The 20,501-nt window shown below is 58.1% G+C and overlaps 2 protein-coding genes across 2 annotated transcripts; one reads left to right on the forward strand and one right to left on the reverse strand.

The window, feature by feature from the left end:
- The first annotated feature begins 17,977 nt into the window (after positions 1–17,977).
- ARMC12 (armadillo repeat containing 12) lies at positions 17,978–19,463 on the forward strand. Its single transcript, XM_088534500.1, has 6 exons — positions 17,978–18,143; positions 18,230–18,375; positions 18,466–18,600; positions 18,676–18,849; positions 18,926–18,997; positions 19,089–19,463. Exons 1-6 carry the CDS (start codon positions 17,978–17,980, stop codon positions 19,461–19,463), a joined length of 1,068 nt encoding a protein of 355 aa, XP_088390626.1.
- Positions 19,464–19,587: 124 nt separating this feature from the next.
- On the reverse strand, positions 19,588–20,152 carry CLPS (colipase). Its single transcript, XM_088534501.1, has 3 exons — positions 20,066–20,152; positions 19,811–19,933; positions 19,588–19,719 (listed from the first exon to the last, which is right to left on the reverse strand). The coding sequence occupies exons 1-3, from the start codon at positions 20,150–20,152 to the stop codon at positions 19,588–19,590; spliced, it is 342 nt and encodes a 113-aa protein (XP_088390627.1).
- Positions 20,153–20,501: the final 349 nt, after the last annotated feature.

A 20,501-nucleotide genomic window follows, 5' to 3' on the forward strand; every position in this document is an offset into this window, starting at 1 on the left:
GAGTAGGTTGAGAGTGTCGGGCAAACGAGGCACTACCCCGAGTGGAAAGACCTGAAAACACAGCAAACATCCGCTCTAAACATTAAAGGAAAAAGAAAGGAAAAAAACAAGCAATGCCAGAAGAATGCCGGCTATTTGAGTGGATAAAAAGAAATTTCACAGAAGGGCTTGAAGAAACGGGGTCTGGAGCAAGTGCCTGCCCAGAGCAATGATTGTGTGGGAGAGACGGGCCCGGCAGCGCCCGTGACGGCGGGACGGGGCCATTGGCACGGGGCGAAGGAGAGAGGACAGGGAGGGGGAACTGACCGACCAAAACACGACCAGGACATCACGAACGGGTGGTTTTCTCCTTTTTTTTTTCACATTCATTTTTAGCAGAGTTTCACCAGGGGGGAATGCAAAACGCACACGTAAAGCAAAGGCTGCAGCTCAAAGCTCCTTGTGCAACTACCCGAGGCGTCAAAAAAGCCACTTTTTTTCACCAAAGGCAGATGCTCGTAAATACTGCCCCGTTAGAGAAGAGCCCGGAGTTTAAAAACACTGACTTCCTGAGGGCTTCGGATTGCAAGACTCAGTTTTGGTAGCCACACTGCTGTGCACCACGCAATCAGGGAACCACGTGACACAGAATTAGAAAGCAAACGGGTTTTTTTGACATTAAACAAATCCATTAGAGTCACTATAATTGCAAAACTTTCCCACAGGCTTTGGTGTGGAGGCTGGTGCTGACCAGCAGGAGAAATCATTCATTTGGGGATTCATAAACAGAAAAGCAAGGATGTTTTCAGCTCTTAAGGCCGGTAAGTGATGCTGGAAGGATATAATGACACTTCTGCGCCCAGGGTTACAGGGGAAGGGCTGAAGTGGAGCCCGCGCCAAACACAGGAAACCAGCGAGACACAAAGGGCTCCGCGCGGCCGGAGCGGGCGCAGGGCTCGATGCTCAACGGGGCTTTGTGTCTCGGGCATTTCCCCCCAGGCCGCTTGGCTTTCGGGTGGCAACACCCAAAACACCCGAAGGGGGAAAATAAAACCCTCCCTTCAGTAGTGACGTTTGTAATCTCTTAGTGTTTGGTGTTTGTTTAGTCCCCGCCAAGGACCACGCCAAGGACCACGTTGCAGAAGGAGCTGACTGCAAGCGAGCGATGGATGGAGCACGCGGCTCCTGCTCCAAACTGCATTGCATGGGCGAAAAGCAGCGCCCTCGGCCAGGCCTCCTGCCCCCTGCGAAGGAACCAGCATCGAGAGCACCACGGTATCACACGGGTCACCTATCGGTGCGGAGCAGGCTGGTTTTCTCACCCCCTGAGAGCACTTCCATGTGTTTGTGCCGAGCCCACGCGCTCCCTGCTGCTCCGACGAGCAGCCGAAGCAGCAGGAACGTCGGCCCGCGATAGCGACACCGCAAAGTTCAAGCAACGCCCCATTGCACAACGCGTTTGCAAAACACGTTCGCTAAGGGGATCGCTCGGAGAAGGATCCACCTCGGAGCCAGATGCCCCCAAGGTCCCCAACGTGGTCACCGCCGGGACGCAGCCGCCGGAGCAGCCTGGCTCCGTATTGCCCATTGCTAAATCACACCAAGAGACATCTAAAAATACATTCTACGCATCCTTCTTATTATTTTTCTACGTAAGCAATTACTGCAGTCATCCAGGGAAGCCGTCCAACGCGAGTGGGAGGGGAGAGCGTCTGCGTCAGGAGCAGTGGGAGGGATGGAGCCCACAAGACCAGCTATTAAGATGTGGTCCACGTTATGAAAGAGCTCGAGAGCCTTCATCTCGCAAAAAACATAATGCCTCCAACTATATTTCGAGAACAGAGTTGCTGCTGCTGCTTATCTCCAGCTCAGAGCGGCCTTTGGGAGCCGGGCGCAGGGAAGGCTGGCCGGGCTCCACGCTCTCAATTAATCTGAAGCAAACAGTTGTAGAAAATCTGCTACTCCCCGAGATTTAAATACGTCTCCTGGCACAGGCAAGCGGGGCCGCTCGCTGAGAGCCTTGTAAACGCGCCGGAGATGTCAAAAGCCTGAAGCTTCTCATTGTGGAACCGAGCGTGTTCTGGCTGAAAGAAGGGAAATTAATTATCCGAAGCCAAAGCATCTCCGTGTTTCTGACGGACTCACCCCAAACACATCCCGCTCTCCTGTTACTGGACGTTGGGCGTCACGTGTGCTCTAAAGGGCCCCCGAGAAGTCTGCAAGTGACACCAAGGAAAACAGTCCCCGCTGCTCCAAAAAGCCTGAGCTTTAATGGGATAGAAGTGGATAATTTGGATGGGGCGGAGGGGAAGGAAAGGCAAATTGCAAAGCCCTCCTTCGCCTCCTTTGCAATTTTGCAGTGCTCAGGCTATACGGATAGATGCACCCTATTTGCTATGGTGCAAAAATGTAAAGTTTCTGGGGGTTTCTAAAAAAAAAAAACAACTTTTTTTTTTTAATATTGCTTGTTTGTTTTCGATTAGTCACTGCTTTCCAGATGATCCGCAAACTCAACACGACTGCTTAATCTGCAATTTAGGAGTACTAATAAACAAGTTTTAAAACGCAGGCGAAAATGCACAGGCTTCGACATCTGGACGTAATTTTTTCCTTCAAGTGCAACTACTTAAACCTTAATTAATTTGAAATACATTAACAACCCCTAGCTGAAGGAGGGCAGGCAAGGAAGCCTGCGAGGCCGCTCCGGATGCACGTGCAAGACACGGATTTAATGTGAATTCCACGGCGAATCCGAGACACAGGCAAGGGTCTGGAATCCAGCTCGCTTTGAGTATTGCTAAATGAACACGAAATCCTAGATTTGAATTGAATAAAAAATTAAAAATTAAGTCATAATAACCTGTTGTTTCCCCAAACAGCACCCGGCACATTAGCGCAAGCAGCTGAAGCTGCCGGTCCAGGGGTTTCCAGGCTCCAGGCCGGGAATGGCAGGAATCACCGGGACGTCACGGGTGATCCCGGTGCATCCCGGCTACGGCTGAGGCTCCCAGGCTCCCAGGTTGGCAAACAGAAGCCAGCGCAGCCCTCGCTGCAGCCAGTGCCACCTGCCTTTCCCTCGAGGGGCTTTTTGGCGTCTCCGGCCCCTCTCCACCCTCCGCGATCCCCTGAACTTTGCCCGTTTGCAGCCTGTCTGCAGCCCATGCCAAACGTGCGGCACCACACACGCGCTCATGGAAAAAACAGGCAGCTCCAAATATAATGGAAGCATTTTAAGCTTTTTTTTTTCCTTCCCCCCTCTTCTTTCCCTTCTCTGCTTGTGCTTTCCAAACAGAAACCCATCCTAGAAAATACAATTCTAGGAAAACGCAGGCTCCGCGGTACAAACGCACGTTGCGCTCCGCACAAATCGGCGTCATTAAAAGGAGCCCTTCGTTTCCCCAGGCCGCCCCCTGCACAGATGTTGCTCCCCTCCAGCCCCGAGGAAGGCAGGAAAACGCCGGGCGGAATGGGCTGCAGATGTGTGACCTGCGGCGCGAGGACAGGCAGGTATCACACATGCTAGAGTTTCACAAAACACGCTCCGCAACAAGCCCCAGCCACATTTCCTAGAAATCAACATACCAGGAACTTTCCAGCTCCAAATGGAAACATAATTTTGCAAATCTCTCTTGGACGCGCGCGCGGGAGGCGGGGGGAGAGGAAAAACAACGGATCTCGCTCCGGAGCTGGAGGCGGCTGCGGAGCGACGGGGGGCCGGGAGGCGACGCGTCCCGAGAGCCGCGGGGAGGTTCGTAGAAACGGCTGCGAGAAAAAGCACTTCTCTAAAGGAGGATTTCACGAGGAGAAGGGAGCTGAGGGCTCTAAAGCACGGGCATAACCCAGATGAGACCATCAGGAGGGAAGGAGGGTGGAGAAAAGCAGCCCGAGCGGGCAACTGGCAGCAAGGAACAGCCTGGGCACGGGTGTTGTTTTCACTAAATCCCGTCTTATTCTTAAAGCTGGGAAAAATCTGCATTGCTCTCCTGGGGCCAGGGAAAGGATAGTAGGGATATGCAAGGAAAAGCGGCTCCTCCGCAGCCTCCGGATGCTACAGGAGAGGAAAGCACGGAAGAGGCGAGTGCCGCTTCGAAGGGCTCCGGTGCTGTCCGTGCATGGGAACACCGCTTGGCACACCGGCCCTCTCCGTTATTCCCCACAGCAAGGGAAGGATGGGGTTTTATTTGCCATTTCCCCAAAACACACCATTAAAGATCTTAACAGCAGCTTAAAAAAAGGAAAAAAAAAAAATAAAGCGGCACTCTGGGCTGTCCACTTTTTTCCACTGACTATTGCTAAAAGTCAAACTGAAAGTTAACAGAACTGAAAAATAAAAGCTGGCTTTGGTTTATTACTATTTTATTTTTGTTTTAGTGCAAAATACTTTCACTTCCACAACATCCCTCGAAGTTTCGGGTTGTGGCACCAGGGAGGCGGCTGCTTCCCGATACGAAGGTTCCCCTCAAACCCAGCAGAGCAAACTCGGCTCGAGGGGCCCCGGGGCTCCGTTCCCGACGGCTCCGAATGTTTTTGGACCCCGAGAGGCAGGGCTGGCATCTCCACGGGGCCCTTGGCGGACGATGGTCCCTGGTCACCACCCCGGGGCGGCCGCACCGCGATGAGATAAGGAAGAGCGACCCAGTTTGGGCGAGAGCTGAAGTTTCCCTTTGCCGTTTTCATGCGGTTTCGCTTCCCTCTGACTGAGAAAACTCTCAGTACTTATTGAACAGAGTGGTTCTGTGCAGTAGCAACAGGAGGAAAATAAATCAGTGACTTTCCCAGGTGAGAGCGTCTTCAGGCGCCTCCAACAGCAGCCGGCAGAAGGGAGATGCAGCGAGACGCTGTTGGACACGGTGACAAACTGCAATTAGGATTTCTAAGAAAATCCAACCTTCTCGGAGCCAGCTCTGCTGCCCGGGCTCCCAGCGGGGCTGCAGGCTCTCGAACGGGCACGGGGACAGCTGAAACGAGGACAATAACTTGCACTTTGCTCGCTTGCCGTCAGGGGAAGATCCTTCCGCTAGCCTGGCCGTGCAAGTCTGATAAAACGCAATCTCCAGCGCCGTTATTACTTCATTAGTCATTTATTTTGAGATCTGACTCGCTTCCCAAGCAGGCACATAGTGTTCTTCCTGAAACCACTTCAGGATTAGAGACACAACGGCAGCTCCAAATAAACTTCAGCTCAATCCCAGACATACATCTGCCCTAATGTTATACACATGGCCTCTAAGGGACGGGGAAAACCACCTCGTAGGTTTAGCAATATCGGGGGAATTTTGCTTCCCCGGCCGCAGAGCTGTTCAAATCTACAAAGCTCTAATCAAGCAGAGTATCACTGCAGAGATTTGCGCTTTTAGAATGTGTCACAACTTGAATTTATAGATATATATAAATCTATATATTTAATCTTGGCCACTTTTTTCTCCTTCTTTATAAAAAAAGAAAAATAAAAACGAAGGAGGTTTTGAAGCCAGAAGCTACTGCCCCCTGAACACAACTCGCCCGGGTGCTCTGCCTTCTCGCAGGCACCCTGGGCAAGCAGTGAACATCTCCCAGCGTAAGACATGGCAATTTTTATTAAAACACAAAACAAACAGCGCCGCTATAATTGCCGAGGACCCTGCTGAACCTTAATTGTTAAGCGCACAGTGTGAATAATGACTCACTGTGGACTCGAGCGAACTCCGTGTACCCGTTTATCTGCGCTAGCTCCCGGCGCGGCCGCTCGAGGGGACGACGGAGCCTTAACTCCTTCTGGGCCCCGGCACGCGGGGACCGTCCCGGGGCCGCTGCCCCCCGGGAGGGCGCTGCCACCTCGGACGTGGAAGCCGGACGGCCCCCAACATTCCCAGCTCATGGATGCTTTGCAGGACCCGGGATGCAAACCCCAACAACACCCGGGCTGTCGGTGTCCCCTTTGGGGGCCTTCCGTGTTCACAGGGGCTCCAGAACGCGCCGGCACCGGCGGCCCGAGGCGCTGAGCCCGTTCCCGGCACGGGAAGAGGAGCCGGGGCCAGGCGGTCCGGTCCACGGTGCCACAGGGTCCCAGCGTCCTCCCGCGCGAGGACACAAAGACCTTTAGAGCCACCGGGAGCAACGTCCGCATCCCGCGAACCTGGAGGGACCGTCCCCGGCTCCGGCTCCTCTCACCTAAGGACACAGCCGCGTCCCGGGAAGCCTCCTTGCCCAAGAACAACCTTTCCCCTTGGGGCAGGCGCAGCCCCCGCGCTCGTCGAGCGGCGTTTTGAGCTCGCCCTGCTCCTTCCCTTGAGCATCCTTGGCCAAGACTCACCTTCCCCATCGCCTCCCTTATGGATTATATACACAACCACAGCACCAACGCACAGCGCTATAAGCGGGACGGGCTCACCACAAGGCAACGGTACCGAGGTGCCAACAGCATTTACCTTTTCCAACATCCCTCCCAAATCCCCTGGCCCCCATAGGAAACCAGGCTGGGATTTAACAGGAGAGCAGCCGGGGTTTTTAGTTCAGAGATCAACACAGGGTGGGAAGGGGGGAAAAGGAAACCCCGAAGGCAGCTAACGCAGGCGAGGGCTCGTGTTCTCATCACACTTGCCTAATCACTTTGCCTAGATAATATTTTTAAGCTTCTGAAGTGGTTTCAGCTCGGCTCCAAGTCATAACTAGTTCCTGAAATATGCCGAATAAAAGGCTGCCCCGAGATGTCGGATGCAGCAAGAGGAACAAGTGAGCAGGATGGCTCAGCGCGCGGCGCCGCTGCCAGAACAAATATTTCGACAGCAGCAAGATGGGTCCAGCTCGTCTGCGCCGCGCGGGCGCGCGCTGCCTGCGCCAACAGCGGCCACGTTCTGCCGCTCCGAGGGCTCTGCCTTTTTTCCGTGGCCGTTTAGGGCTCGACATTATTTCCTGCAGACTTATCTGGCTCTTTAATTGGTTATTTAGCAAGACACCGGGAACGAAACAAAGAAGCTCCTGGGCTATAATTTTTCCAGGTTGCTTCAAAATAGGGACTCGCACGGACAAAGCTGCTTTTCACTCAGCCCACGGCATCCAGCGTTACAAGGGGCCCATTAAGATCCCAAATTCTTATATAACGTGCGGTACCCAGCACTGCCCTGCTAAAAGTCACGAGGGGGGTTAAGAAGCCAATGGGAACAATCCGGGAAAGCGGTTCCCGCTTTCTTGAGTGGGTGCTGCAGCCTTGGATGATTGCAAAAAAATATATAGGAGAACATGGAGAACATGCTGCACCCCTCAACTGCTGCTGGACGGGGTGATGGCAACAAGCTCAGGGACCATTACATATAGATGCTCATGTAACAGCAGGCGGTGCAATTTTCTAATGCTTTCATAAACAAGGATTATGTAACTGGACTGGGGAAAAAAATAATGCAAGCAGGTTATATAAATCATCTTTAAAAAGTGAGAAAGTAGTTGACATCCCACTACCCCCTCCTTGGCACCTTCTCTCGGGTTTTGCCATCTAAAATGGGCAGGTTTCTTTGAGGGGGCTCTTTTCCTTCCCCCAGGAGGAGGATTTCTTTCTGCACGCCCAGAATGAACAAATAAATAAGACCACAGGGCCCAGGCACCAGGAGGGCAGCCTCGCCCGGGGTTTCGGGATCTCGGGAAAGATCCTTCTGGGATTCCTCCTCCCTGCGTGGGACGGCACCGAGCACCTCAACCCGGCAGCCCTCGTCCGAGGCTCTTCCCACGGCTCAAAAACCTCCTTTGTGGCCACGGTTGTGCCAGCGCTGAGCACATTCGGCACCGAGAGCGTCTTGGGGGAACTAAAATAAACAGGGGATGGAAGAAGCGCGAAACGTTACTCCCGCTTGCCAATTCCATTTCAGGGCTTTCTCCAGGATAAATATGCCAATTAGTTTCAAGTTAGAGGGAGTTTTATATCGGTAAAAGCTGGCAAACAAGGTTTAGGGCCATCTGCAATAAATAAGCGTGTTTGCAAGGCATGAGAGGCTGGAGCAGAGCAATCCCTTTGGTCCAAGAGCCACCCACACCTGCAACCAGCAGCAGCAGGCACCAAATTCCACAAAATCCTGCAGCTCTTTACGGCCCAGCTAACCAGGACGCGAGCAGCAAGGTGTCCATGTGCTCATTAGAAGTGCTGTATTTAATTATATACGTATGCATTAGCTATAATGCCACCTCCTGAAGCTGCACGGGCACAAACGGTGCATAAATCCTTTGCATTAAGGAAAAAAAAATAGCAATTCCTGGCAGGTTTCGAAACACAAGGCAGCTCCGGAGCCAAAGCAGGTTTCCTTGGAGAGGACAAGGAAATGCCAGGAGCGGCAACTCGGTTTCCTCTGAATGAAGGAGGGGCCCTGCCTGGAAAAAGGGAGGTGGCACTGGGAATTCTGCCAGAACGGCTCGCGGATGTTCCCAGCTCCAGGGAGCTTCTCCCCCAGGATTTCGGGAGCGATTCGTTCGGAGTTCAGATCCAGAGCTGGAAAAAAGCAAGCGAGTTCGTTTCCCCCATCGGATCTGCAAGAAAGAGCCAGTGGGAAGGTACCTGCTGGCAGCATCGGGAGCCCCGCATCCTGGGAACGCTTTCCACCGGGATCGAGGCAGCAATCCAGGAATGGTATTTGCAAACCAAACGCCACGGGGCTTCCTAGAGTCAGCTCTATTTAAGCAAAGGACAAAAATCTAAGATAAAGCGTACCCGAAACAGGAATCCTTTCAGCCCGGCTCATTTTCTAAAAGCAAAACTGCTATTTATGAACACAGAACATCTCAGCCGGGAGGGGATTTAATTGCAGCCTCCCATCAGGCACCGCCGGCTGCCGAGCGCCGCGCTGCTGCTCCAGGATTTTCCCTGTTTTCAAACAGAGTCATCTGCAAAAGCAAAATTACTTATTTCAACCACAATTACAGATTATGGAAAAAGCTTGTCAGCTATATGACAAACTTAATTTATATCAGCAACGCGTATGTTACAATGCTCGTGATTGACTCCTCACATCCGTGAATATAAAGCATGGATTTTTTATATATATAGAAAATTTATTATTTCCCAACAACGTGAATGAAACGCCGAGGTCAGAGCTCCGCAGCTCCCTCAAGAGGCAGGTACAAACGCACGAATTCTCGGCCAGGAGAAGGTGTTATCCCCAATTTCAATATTCAGGAGGCTGTTTTTGAAAAAGCGACGTTTTTGCACAACCCTCCTGCCCAGCTCTTGGCAAAACGTCCCCACGGCAGCGCCCGGCTCCTGTCCCGGCACTTCCCACGGCCTCCTGATATAGAGGGACTCACACCCATCACAGGGGGATTTTCCAACTTCTCCGCAGCACCACGCGCAGCAGGGATGGACTTTAAAGCTATTTTTTAATATTAATGTGGTGTATAAATAACTGCAAAGCCCCTTGCAAGTCAGGAATAGCCATCTCCTTTCCCTGCTGGTAAATTATTCCCAAGGACTGCAATTTTAAATCGTGCCTGCTCTTTTACAGAGAGCATTTGAAGCTGTTTTCCAAACACCGAGAGAGGGATCCGCGGAGCAGGGGATTAAAGATTTACACCCGGAGTTGTGCAACCGTCGGGGATGCTTTGGAAACATGTTTATCCGCCTCTCCTCCTCCCACCGGCCGCATCCCGCGTGGCCGGAGCCACCTGGTTCACGTCCCTGTCCCCATCGCACACAGCGAAACACTGAAATTCCCTCCACGAGACGTTTCTGGAAGGGTTTCGCTCCCAGGACACCAGAGCAGCCTCCAGCACGCGGCTCCCCAAAGTTCAACCACCACGAAACAGCCCCTGACGGCCCTAAAAAAGCCCATTTAGGTAAAAGCATTACCAAAACGCAGCTCTATTGCTCCCTAACGTCACTTGGCAGTTAATTCTTCTCCGTGTACTTTATTAAGGTACGTTCCCTTCCCAAGGCAGGAGCAGGAAGGAGATGACTCGCGAGACTGACAGAAATCTTAATGCTGAGACATCTTCTGCCAAGCTCCACGGCAAACTGCTCCTGCTCAGCCTGTCTCGTACACAGCGTCTTCTGCAAGCCCGTAATTAAAACCCCCCTAATTACACAGCAACGTACCGATGTTCCCAAACAATACACTTCGGTTCAGGCTTTCTAGAAATCTCCTTGCTGGCAGCCCTTACTCACTCGGTTTAGTTTCTTTTGGGTTAAAAGGTTGGGATTTTTTCTTCCTCGAGACTTGTCCTTATTGTTTAGTCCTTCTTAGTGGGAGAGTTTCTAATAGCACTGGGAAAGGACCTTGAAATAATCCAAATATGTATGTGCCGCACGGAGCTGGGAAGCTGGAATTCCCTTCGTTTAAAAAAAGAAATAAAATCAAACGGGGGAGGAAGCAGTCGCTACACATTTCATCAGCTGCTGTGCAGGGAGGGCAGGCAGGATCCCAAGGACTTTGGGGAAAGTCAGTGGTAATTCCCCCCTCCACATCCCAAATCATCCTCTGTTTTATGCACTCCCCATGGAAAAAGCAACACCTGGACCCGCTGCCTTGCTCGGGAGACGCCTCTGCTCCGTTCAGCGCGACGGGCACCACCAGGAGCCCAAGTGTTCCCAAATCACCGCTCCATTGGGGCGGGAGCCCCCAAAGGGTTCCCAGACCCCCCGCTGCAGGGCCAGCCCCTGCCCTCGTCCCCACGCGCGGCCCCTTCCTCGTCCCCAAACCGCGGGGGCTGCGGCTGATCCCCCCCCTCCTGACGGGAGGTTTCAGCACAAGTTGTCACTTCTGCACCAGTTCTCCAAAAAAAATTGCCTCTTTTTTTTTCTCCTTTTGGTGCCATCACAGGTTTCCCCCAGGCCGAGCTCTGCCTGCTGAGCTCGTCCGGAACCCACCCCGGATCCCTCCGGAGATGCTGCTGCCGCAAAGCTGCCACTGTCCTAAAAATCCCCCCCGCAGCTATCCCTGCTTCCCGGGCACCTGTCCTCTCCCGCAGCTGCCCTTTTCCGCCCCGTTCCCATTCCTGCTGCACATTCCCATTATTGTAACATTTCATCCTTCTTCTGCCTCCTGCTTTTCCGCCGGCACCGTCCCGGCTCATCCCGTCCCGCGCTCCGCAGGGCCGAGGATCGGCGCTCCAGCCCCGCTCCGAAAAGCTCTTAGCGCTGCAGGAAAAAAAGTTATTTTCTCCCAATCCCACTGCTCCGAGTTTTAACCCTTTGCCGGTCCCTTTGTGAGCGTTCCCTCTGCTTACGTGCCCCCAGGCAGCTTCACCGCGGTAGGACCGCGCAACGCTGCGAATAAAAACCCATGCGTTTCAGCTCGCAAGCTGCGATCTCCAACAAACCCAGTCAAAACTGGAAGCAAACCCTTAGTCACAATTCCGATCAGAAACACCTCACTGTGGTCAAAACCTACCCCACCTCTGCGCAAACTGCTGATAAAAGCCAGATTTTACAAGTTCAGCCTAACAGTTCTCATTTACTCTTCCCTCCAAGCGCGTTCACGGGGCAGGGTGAGGAAGGAGAAGCAACGTGGCTCCAGCACATTGCGCAGGAAAGAACAATATGTGCTTCCCACTTTTTCCCTGTAATCCCAGTTCCTAGCACAGATTTGGTCCCCCAACAGATGTCCCAACTCCAGCTTAACGGCTCGTTACGCAGAACTCGCATTTAAACAAACATTACCCCTAAAATACTAAAGCATCAGCTCCTTTTGTGGAGGAACAGGGGGTGCGTAGCTTTTTTAGATGCAGCCTTCGATTCAACACACTTGTCCGATGGAAGGAAATTCCACAGAATCGCAGCTCCCCAGCCTCATCTGCAGCATTAACTGCCCGTAGCAAAGCCCTGTTTGCTTAACACGCGCAATTTCCCGGCGAAGACAGAAACTTGACTGCAGCGCCGGAGCCACGGACGATGCACAACGCACGCGTCCAGCCTCCAAAAGCTCCTCCAGCTCTTCCCGTACAATATCCTTCTGCAGCAGCAATACAGCTTATCTGAATGTGCATTTACACCCATGAAAATAGTAGGTAGATCATCCAGATCAAAGCTGTTAAGGGGAGTGGAAAAGAGAGCGCGAGCTTACAGAAAAAAAAAATCATTTTCCTTAGGTAATCCACTATAATTATTCCAAATGAAGCTACATATTTATGTTTACACTCTACAGGATAGTTTTGGTAGATGTCAATACAGAAAACAGTAGTAACCCGGCACAGGGACCTCATTTCATGACAACTCTCTGCCTTCATAACTAGGGAAAAATAACGAACGTGCCGCAGGGGCTACCCCGGCTCCAAGGCGAGGGGCTGCCCGCGGCTTTCAGGCGCTTTTGGGGACCACGCAAGGCCACAAGACGCCGGGTCGGGCAAGCGGGGACGACTTGCAGCCCCGGGGCACGAGACATCGCCGGGCTGGGGAGATGAGGGGGATTTCGCAGCAAGGAGGAAAATTCAACTTTTTGCATAAGGGCTCGTGAGCGGCGCCCGCAGCCCCCGCACGCGGCCCTGGGGCGCTCGGGGAGGATGGAGGAAGCCGGCCGGACCCCGGCCCCACGCAGAGCCCTCCTGCCCCACGCAGACCCATATAGGGCTCCCCAGCCCTAATGCAGACCCATATAAGACCTCTATAAACCCCACACAGGGCCCCCCCACCAGCCCCGTACAGGGCCACACAAGACCCCTTCTGTCAGCCCCATGCAGCCCTCCCAGCCCCACTGCAGCTCCCCTTAGCCACCACACACCGGGCCACAGAGGGACCCCCACACCGAGTCCCTCCAGCGCCACACGGAGCCCCCAGACCCATACGGGGCTCCCGCAGAGCCCCACACCGGGTCCTCCCCAGACCTATCCTGCACGCCTCAGCGCCACAGCAGCCCCCGCCTCAGCCCCACCGCAACCCCCGTGTTCCCCCAGCCCCACACAAGGCACCGTCACCCGCTCCGGGGCCCAGGAGGCCGCCCCGGGGCCCCGCTGCGGCCCTACCTGCCGCGGTCCCGCCCGCCGCGCCACCCGCCGCCGAGTGGCCCCGTGCGCCCGCGCCGGCCCGAGTCCCCCCGGCCGCGGCGCCCCGCCCCTTCTGCCGCCTCCTATTGGCCGCCCGGCACGCCCGTCTCGGCCCGCGGCGCACGCAGCGCCTCCTCATTGGCTCTGCTGTTGGCCGTATGTAAATGAGGAGGGTTTTTCTCTCCCGTCCGCCCCGCCCGCGCCCCGCCCCGCGCACTTGCCGGGCAGCGGCGGAGCGGGAGCGACCCCGGGGCAGCGCCCGGGGGCTCCGTGCAGGGCCCGGGGGCTCCGTGCAGCGCCCGGGGCTCCGTGCAGGGCCCTGGGGCTCCGTGCAGTGCCCGGGGGGCTGTGCAATGCCGGAGGGGCCCGTGCAGTGCCCGGGGGAGGCTGTGCAATGCCCGGGGGGGTCCTTGCAGTGTCCGGGGGTCCGTGCAGGGCCCTGGGGCTCCGTGCAGTGCCCGGGCGGTCCGTGCAATGGCCGAGGGGTCCGTGCAATGGCCGAGGGGTCCGTGCAGGGCCCTGGGGCTCCGTGCAGTGCCCGGGCGGTCCGTGCAGTGCCCGAGGGGTCCGTGCAAGGCCCTGGGGCTCCATGCAGTGCCCGGGAGGTTGTGCAATGGCCGAGGGGTCTGTGTAGCGCCTAGGGTTTGTGCAATGCCCAAAGGGTCCATGCAGTGCCCGGGAGGGGCTGTGCAATGCCCGGGGGAGCTGTGCAATGTCTGGGGGGTCCATGCAATGCCCGGGAGGGCTGTGCAATGCCCAGGGCTCCGTTCAATGCCCAGAGGGTCCGGGCAATGCCCGGGGGGTCCGTGCAGTGTTCCTGGGGAAGCTGTGCAACACCTGCGGCGGGAGATGCTGTGCAATGCCTGGGGGTCCATGAAGTGCCTGGACGAGGCTGTGCAATGCCCAGGGCTTGGTGCAATGCTCCAGGAGGCACCGTGCAGTGCTCCAGGGTGGTCTGTGCATTGCCTGGGGGTCTGTGCAATGCTCGGGGTGGGGGTCCATGCAGTGCCCCAAGGCGGTCCATGCAATACGCGGGGCGTCCACGCGATAGCTGGGGGTCAGTACTGTGCCCAGTGGGCCTCATGCAATGACCTGGGGGGCTCTGTGCAATGGCCTGACAGGGAGGGTCCAGCCCCATGCAAGGCCCAGGGGTTGGCGGGGGACGAGTCCAACCCTCTGCATGGCCCTGGGGGACCCTCCACCCCGTGCAACACTCAATGGCCTTGCAGCCGGATCACGGCACCCACCAAAACTGCAGCGTGGCCGGGAGGCAGAGCAGTGCCCTTTCCTGGGCTGGCACCTGGACCTCTGCTGCTTTGCACCAGCACGGCGGTCAATCTGCTTGTTTAGGGGGAAATAATAATTAAAATAGCAAAATACTGGGCACATGTTTTGTTTTTTAAGAGCCCTTTGGAGTTGCCTGCCTGTTGAAAAAGAAAGTAAAACTTCCAAAAGCCAGGAAAGTCACAGCTTGGCTTTCCTGGAGCCACCCTCACCCCCCAGTGATGGCCTGAGCGGCCACGCACCAGTGACAGGCTGGAACGGCCAGGATGCTCCAAAGCTCCACAGGGAAAAGTGGGGGCATTTTAAAGGGGATCAGAGTGTGTGTCCTCCCAGGATGAGTTGGGAAGCTGCTTTGCACCCATGCGGGATGCAGGGGCAATTTATCTCTGGAGAGTTTTATGCCTGGAGCATTTTATCCCTAGATATTTTAACCCTGGAGCATTTTAACCTTGGAGCAGTTTATCCTTGGAACATTTTAACCTTGGAGCAGTTTATCCTTGCAGCATTTTATCCTTGGCGCATTTTTATCCTCACAGCCTTTATCCACGGCACATTTCACCCATGGAACATTTAATTCCGTGGAGCATTTTATCCCTGGAATATTTTATCCCTAGAGCGTTTTATCCCTAGAGTGTTTTATTCCTAGAGCATTTTCTCCTTGGAGCATTCTGTCCCTGGAGCGCTTTATCCATGTGGCGTCCGGGTGCCGCGGCATTGGGAGATGCCAGATGGAACCCGGGTGCTCCAGGAGCTGCCAACAGTGAGAAAAACACTCTAAAAACACCTAAATCAGAGCTGTGACGGGGTCCATGCGGGATGAGACGCTCCAAAGGCATCTTGCAAAATGCTCTGTGCCGCCGTGCAGTGCGCGGGGGTCCCGAACGTGCCCTGCCGCGGCTGCCTGTAACCCAAGCTCTGAGGAAATCTGCTCCTCGGGAGCCAGAAATCCCATAAATAATCTCCCAAGGCAGCGCCCGCTGCCAGGGGGACGCGTTGTTCCCCCCGGGCCATCCAGCTGGCTGCACATGTCCTGCCACCACCCTGACCCCTCCATCCTGCCCGAAGACACAGCCCCGCGCTGAAGAAACAGCATGAAAAAAATCCCGGGAAAATCCCTGCGTGCCCAAAATCCGGGAGAGGGGATAATTTTACGCGCCCGTGCCTTTCTCCAAAAATAACCCGGGTTAATTGGCCTTCAACGCTGGGGAGTGAGGAAGGGGGGAGAAGTCCCTCCCGCTTGGCTTTGACTCGGAAACCGCATCAGTGAATCTCGGAGCACGTGGGAGATCAAAGGAAATCGTGTGTTTTTGTGTGCTTTTTATTGCCTGCTTTATCTTGGCGGCCGTCCTTGTGCTCCGGGGCAAAGCAATGGCTCCGGGTGCTGAATCCTGGGTGGGAAGCGGCACAGGGCAAATCCCGTCTCCCCACTGCGGCGGCTGGAAGGAGGAGAAGCTTTTCCCGGGATATCTCATCCCGGGAAAAGCATTAAAATAAATAAGTTATGTAAGCAATTAATTAATAAGCACCCTGTGTTTGCAAACTGGTAGGCGGGATGGCTGGGAAAGGCTTCTCCGCCGCTCCGGGTGCTGCCGACGGGCCCCGTGCGCCGCGCAGACACGGAGCGCGCGGCAGCAGGATGCAGCAGGGCCGGCGGCGGATAAATCAAGTCCGGCTCCGGAGAGCGCTTGGCCCAGGGCCACTTTTAACACAAAGTACATTCCGGCCTGGACGTAACAAACTGTACCAAGCTCCTCTGGGGCGCCGGGATGCTCCCGCTGGCACCGTGCGCGCTGCTCCCACAGGAATCCCACCCCGGGGCTCCGGTCGAGGGGATTTGCAATGGGGGGATCTCAGGGCTACTACTAAGGTTGTGTTTAACCTCTCTGAATAAATAATAAATAAATATCTATGATAAACGCAGCATCCTGGGATGCACCCAGCCGCACGCACTTCCACACGGGAGAGCGGCCGCCCTCGGCTCCGGGAGCCGCCCGGGCGCTGTCCCCGCGAGGCGGCGGGCGCCGCGCCAGCACCCCCGGCGCGGGGACGCGGTGTCCCGGGCGCCCAGGGAACAGCCTGACTCAGCAGCCGGGCGAGCGCGAAACCGCCCCGGCGCGAGGAAACCCCCGGGACCGGCCCCGGGGCTGCGCCGGGCTCCGCGCGGGGCTTCCTGCCCTGCGCTCGGCCGTGCGCCGGGGACACCCCGAATTTGGGGGTTGCAGCCGAAACCAGGGTGACAACGCGGGGCCCGGCCGGTCCCGGGCACCTGGATTGACTCCCGGCTGCTCCTCCTGGGTTCATCCAGCTCTTCCAGGGGCAACCGGGAATGTGGATCCCTGGAGCAAGCGCTGGCCATGGGTGCCTCCAGCAAAGGCCAAGGGACTAACGAGCCGCAGCCCTTTCGGCCCAGGGCGAAACCACCCAGAGCGACTGCAGGGCTGTTGTTTTTGGTTTTGCTTTCCTAGAAAAGCTGCCCTTTTTTTTGCTGTTTTTGTTGGGGGCCCCATCAGGAGTGTGGTGCAGAGCCTGTCGCAACCCCCAGCGTTTCCCTTGGAAGCAAAGGGCCACGGAGAGGGGGAAAAGAGACAGCTAATAATACGGATGAGGAAAAAAAAAGAGGGCGGGAGAAGAGGAAAAGAGAAAAAAAAAAAAAAAGAATAAATCCCCTCGGAGCAGCCGGGTGCAGACTCGGGTATTTCCATCTTATTTTCATCTTTTTTTTTTTTTTTTTTTTGCAGCCGGCATCCCAGCTACTGCCAGCGGCAGCTCCGGGTGCAAAAACCTGTGGGAACCGTTGGTCAGGGCAGGTTGGGAAAAATCAAGGGTGGAAAGAAAAATAACAAAAAATACAAGGCAAAAAAGAGTCAAAAAAGAGTTTCTCTTTCTCCGTCAGCCGGAGAAGGGTTAAAGGCGGCGGGAAGGAAAGGTGAAGGCCGCAGGCGGCAGGAAAGGGGGGAGGCGGCGAGCGGGAGCGAGCGGGCGGCGCGAGCGAGAACAGAACATCCTGTACCCGCGCGGCCAAAACAGCCCGGCCGCGGCGCGGGGGGGCCGCCGGCCCCGGGGAGCCCGGCCGGGCCGCGCGCGCGCCGGGCCCGCCCCGGCACCCATGGGTGCTGCTGCTGCTGGCGGCTGCGGCGGCGCCGGCCGCTTCGGCCTCCCTCCTCCTCCTCCTCCTCCTCGCTGGAGCTTTGTCCCCTGCCCCGGTGCTCCCGGTGTTCGGGGGGTGCATCCTGCCAGGCCGGTGCTGCCATCGCTGGGCGCCCCCCTCCTCGCTCCACTTGCCTTAATACAATGTTCACTGGTGGGCGCTGCCGAGAAAAGACCCCTCCTACCATTAGATATATAGGGCCGGGCTGGCCAAGGCCACCACGTGTGGCCCCCTGACTCCCCTTCCCACCCCCTCATTCCAGCCCCTCTCCAAAGCCCCTTGCAGAAAGCGGGGGGCAGAGGCGGGGGGTCCCGTCCATGCTGGGGGAACACGGGCCACGCTGCCCCCCCAGGGCAGAGCCACCCCGGGGGCAGCGGGGGGGGTCCCGCCGCGGGGGGGTCCCCATGGCAGCGGCCACGTCGCAGCTGCCCTCTGCCGGTGCCGGGACCCCGGGCAGCGCCGGCGTGGGGGGAGCATCGCTCCCGGGCCCCCCGATATCCCCCCGGGAGCTTCCCGGCAGCACCGCGGCCGTTCATTCACCCCCCCCCTCGTCCCCTCGTCCCCTCGTCCCAGCCATGGGCGTCCCTGAGGTCACAAGGGAGCCGGGCCGCGGCGGCGGCGGGTGCCTTGGCCATGGCGGCGACGGGTGGCTCGGCCATGGCCGCCTACTGGGACAAGTGGACGGGCCGCTACGTGCTCAGCGTGGCCACGGGCGCCGGCGCCGTCTACCTGCTCTACAAGACCATCCAGGCGGGGCTCAGCTGCCCCCCCGGCGGCCTCGAGCCCCCCAGCATCGCCCGTGAGTCCCGCGCGGTCCCCGTCACCGGGGCTGCGTCTCGCTGTGCCCCGTGTGGCGGCTGTGGCGCTCATGGCCGCTCTGCGCAGGGCTGGCCATGGCGCGGGACGGCGGCGGCGGCGACTCGCGGGAGCTGCGCAAGCTGCTCGTGGCCCTGGGCCAGAGGCAGGACGACTACGCGCGCAGCATGGTCCTCAACAGCATCACGCGCTGCGTCTACCTGCTGGAGGCCGAGGTGATGGGGGGACGGGGATGGGGACAGGGACGTGGTGGTGGCGCCCACAGGTGCCTCATGGCTGCCCCCTTGGTGCGGCCCTGCCCACAGGCGACCGCCTGCAGCGCCGAGGACATCCGTCTGGTGGCCTCGTGCCTGGAGGAGGGCGACAAGGAGATCACCATCCAGGCCCTCAACGCCCTCAAGGCCTTCGCCAGCATCCGCAAGTTCCACGGGCAGATCCAGGCAGGCTGGGGCTGGTGCCGGGACTGGGGTCCGGAGGGGGGTGCCAGGGCTCAGCGGTGCCGTCCCCACCCGCAGGAGTACGTCCCCAGGGTGCTGGAGCTGGTGACGTCCACGTGGGACGCCGAGACGCACGTGGCCGGGCTGCGGCTGCTGCAGGCGCTGCCGCTGCCGGAGCACCTGGAGCCGCTGCTGCGCCGCGCCGTGCCGGCCCTCGTCGACTTCCTGCACACGGACGGGCCCCTGGCGCAGGTGCGGCCGGGCGGCCCCGGCAGCGCGCGGGGGGACAGCGGGTGTCCCAGCGCCCAGCGCCGTGTCCCTCGTGCAGGTGCAGGTGCTCAAGCTGCTGGTGAAGCTGGCGCACAGGGAGGATCTCCTCTACGACATCCTCAACTGCCAGGTACCGGGAAGGGGCCGGGGGGACACACAAAACACCGGGATCTGCCACCGTCCCCACCCGCGGAGTTAAGGGGACACCGGTGCCCCCCCAGGTGCAGCCCGACTTCCTGAGCCTGCTGCACGCGTCGCAGCCCGGCGCGCTGCTGCGCGAGATGCTGCGGCTCGTGGAGGTGCTGCACGAGGGCAGCCAGCGCCCCGCGTTCCGCGCCGCGCGGCGCCCCTTCGGCGAGCGCTCGCTGCAGCGCGCGCTCTTCGGCGAGGACTCGCGCCTGGCCGAGCGCCTGCTCGCCGTCTTCGTGCACCCCGAGGAGGAGGTGCAGCTGCAGGCCTGCAAGGTCATCCTCAGCCTGCAGCTCGCCAAGGAGGATGCGGCCAATGGCAGCGCCGCCGGCGCCGACACCACCTTCGAAACCACCTTTGGCTCCTTCGAGAGCTCCTTCTTTGACGGCGCCGAGAGCGTTGGCTGAGACCTTCCCAACCGGCTCAACCAGCCCCCCGGCGCCCATCCCCGTCCCCTCCGTCCCCATGCAAAGATGCCACTCGGCGGCTCAGCGTGAGATGCTTTTACTGGCGGGGCCGGGGGGGTCAGGGTTACGCCACGCGTCTCGCAGGGTCCTCGCAGATGCCGTAGTTGGTGTTGGTGATGGCGCCCACGATGGTCTTGTCAGCTTGGCAGGTGAGGCCGCTCTCGCAGGGACACTTGTAGTAGACGCCGTAGAGGGTCTGCGGGGAACCGGGCAGAACGGATGGGGTGAGCGGGGGGACCCGGCGCCGCGGCGTGGGGATGGATGGACGGACGGACGCGCGGCCGTACCTTGGGGGAGCACTCCTGCGTCTCGGCCGCCTTGGGCATGCAGCGCGCCAGGCTCAGCCCGCTGTCGCGGTGGCAGCAGCCGCTCTTGCACTGGGCGCTCTGCAAGCAGAGCTCCCCCGTGTCCTGCAACACGGGGCGGCATCAGCGGGGACACCGTCCCCCCCCGCACCCCCGCGCCGGGGCCGCCCCGCGACGCCCGCGGGAGACGGTGCCTCGGTGTCCCCAGCGGCGCCGTGGCTGAGGGGCGGCTCCTACCAGGTTGAAGATGAGGCCGCGCTCGTGCGGGGAGCCCAGGGCGCGGGCCGCCAGCAGCAGCAGGCAGAGGAGCAGCGCTCTGGCCATGGTGGGTGTCCTGCTGTGTCGCCGCCGCCACCGTCCCTTTATAGCGGCACCTGCCACCAGCTGACGTGGCCGCTCCTATCGCGCCCGACCCCGTGGGCACCGCGCCGGGAAAAAAAAAATATCAGGGACACCCAAACACCGCCCTGGCCCTGGCAGGGGTTTTTCTTTGGCCCTTTCGTTCGCTGCCTCCAACAGAGGCCGTTTGCGGAGCTGTCACCCAGTTGGTTCCCTGCAACGTGTCCCCGTGGCTCCGACCTGCCTGCGGCTTCGATGGTGCCCAGGTGGCCACGGGATTGATGTTTCCTTAGGGAAGCAGCTGAAGAAACCCCGGGGTGCCTCGATGGAGGCA

The sequence above is a fragment of the Tinamus guttatus genome, unplaced genomic scaffold, assembly GCF_059628265.1.
Source record: "Tinamus guttatus ecotype Peru unplaced genomic scaffold, ASM5962826v1 Tinamus_guttatus_pri_ptg000563l, whole genome shotgun sequence".
Lineage (NCBI taxonomy): Eukaryota > Metazoa > Chordata > Aves > Tinamiformes > Tinamidae > Tinamus > Tinamus guttatus.

Bases quoted from the DNA above. Each gene is read 5' to 3' on its own strand.
- ARMC12 (XM_088534500.1), top strand. From the start codon at position 17,978: ATGGCGGCGACGGGTGGCTCGGCCATGGCCGCCTACTGGGACAAGTGG. The intron at 18,144-18,229 runs GTGAGTCCCGCG...CGCTCTGCGCAG, and splicing joins CGAGCCCCCCAGCATCGCCC to GGCTGGCCATGGCGCGGGAC. The intron at 18,998-19,088 runs GTACCGGGAAGG...GTGCCCCCCCAG, and splicing joins ACGACATCCTCAACTGCCAG to GTGCAGCCCGACTTCCTGAG.
- CLPS (XM_088534501.1), bottom strand. From the start codon at position 20,152: ATGGCCAGAGCGCTGCTCCTCTGCCTGCTGCTGCTGGCGGCCCGCGCC. The intron at 19,934-20,065 runs GTAGGAGCCGCC...CCCGTGTTGCAG, and splicing joins GCGGCCTCATCTTCAACCTG to GACACGGGGGAGCTCTGCTT. The intron at 19,720-19,810 runs GTACGGCCGCGC...GGTTCCCCGCAG, and splicing joins CGCAGGAGTGCTCCCCCAAG to ACCCTCTACGGCGTCTACTA.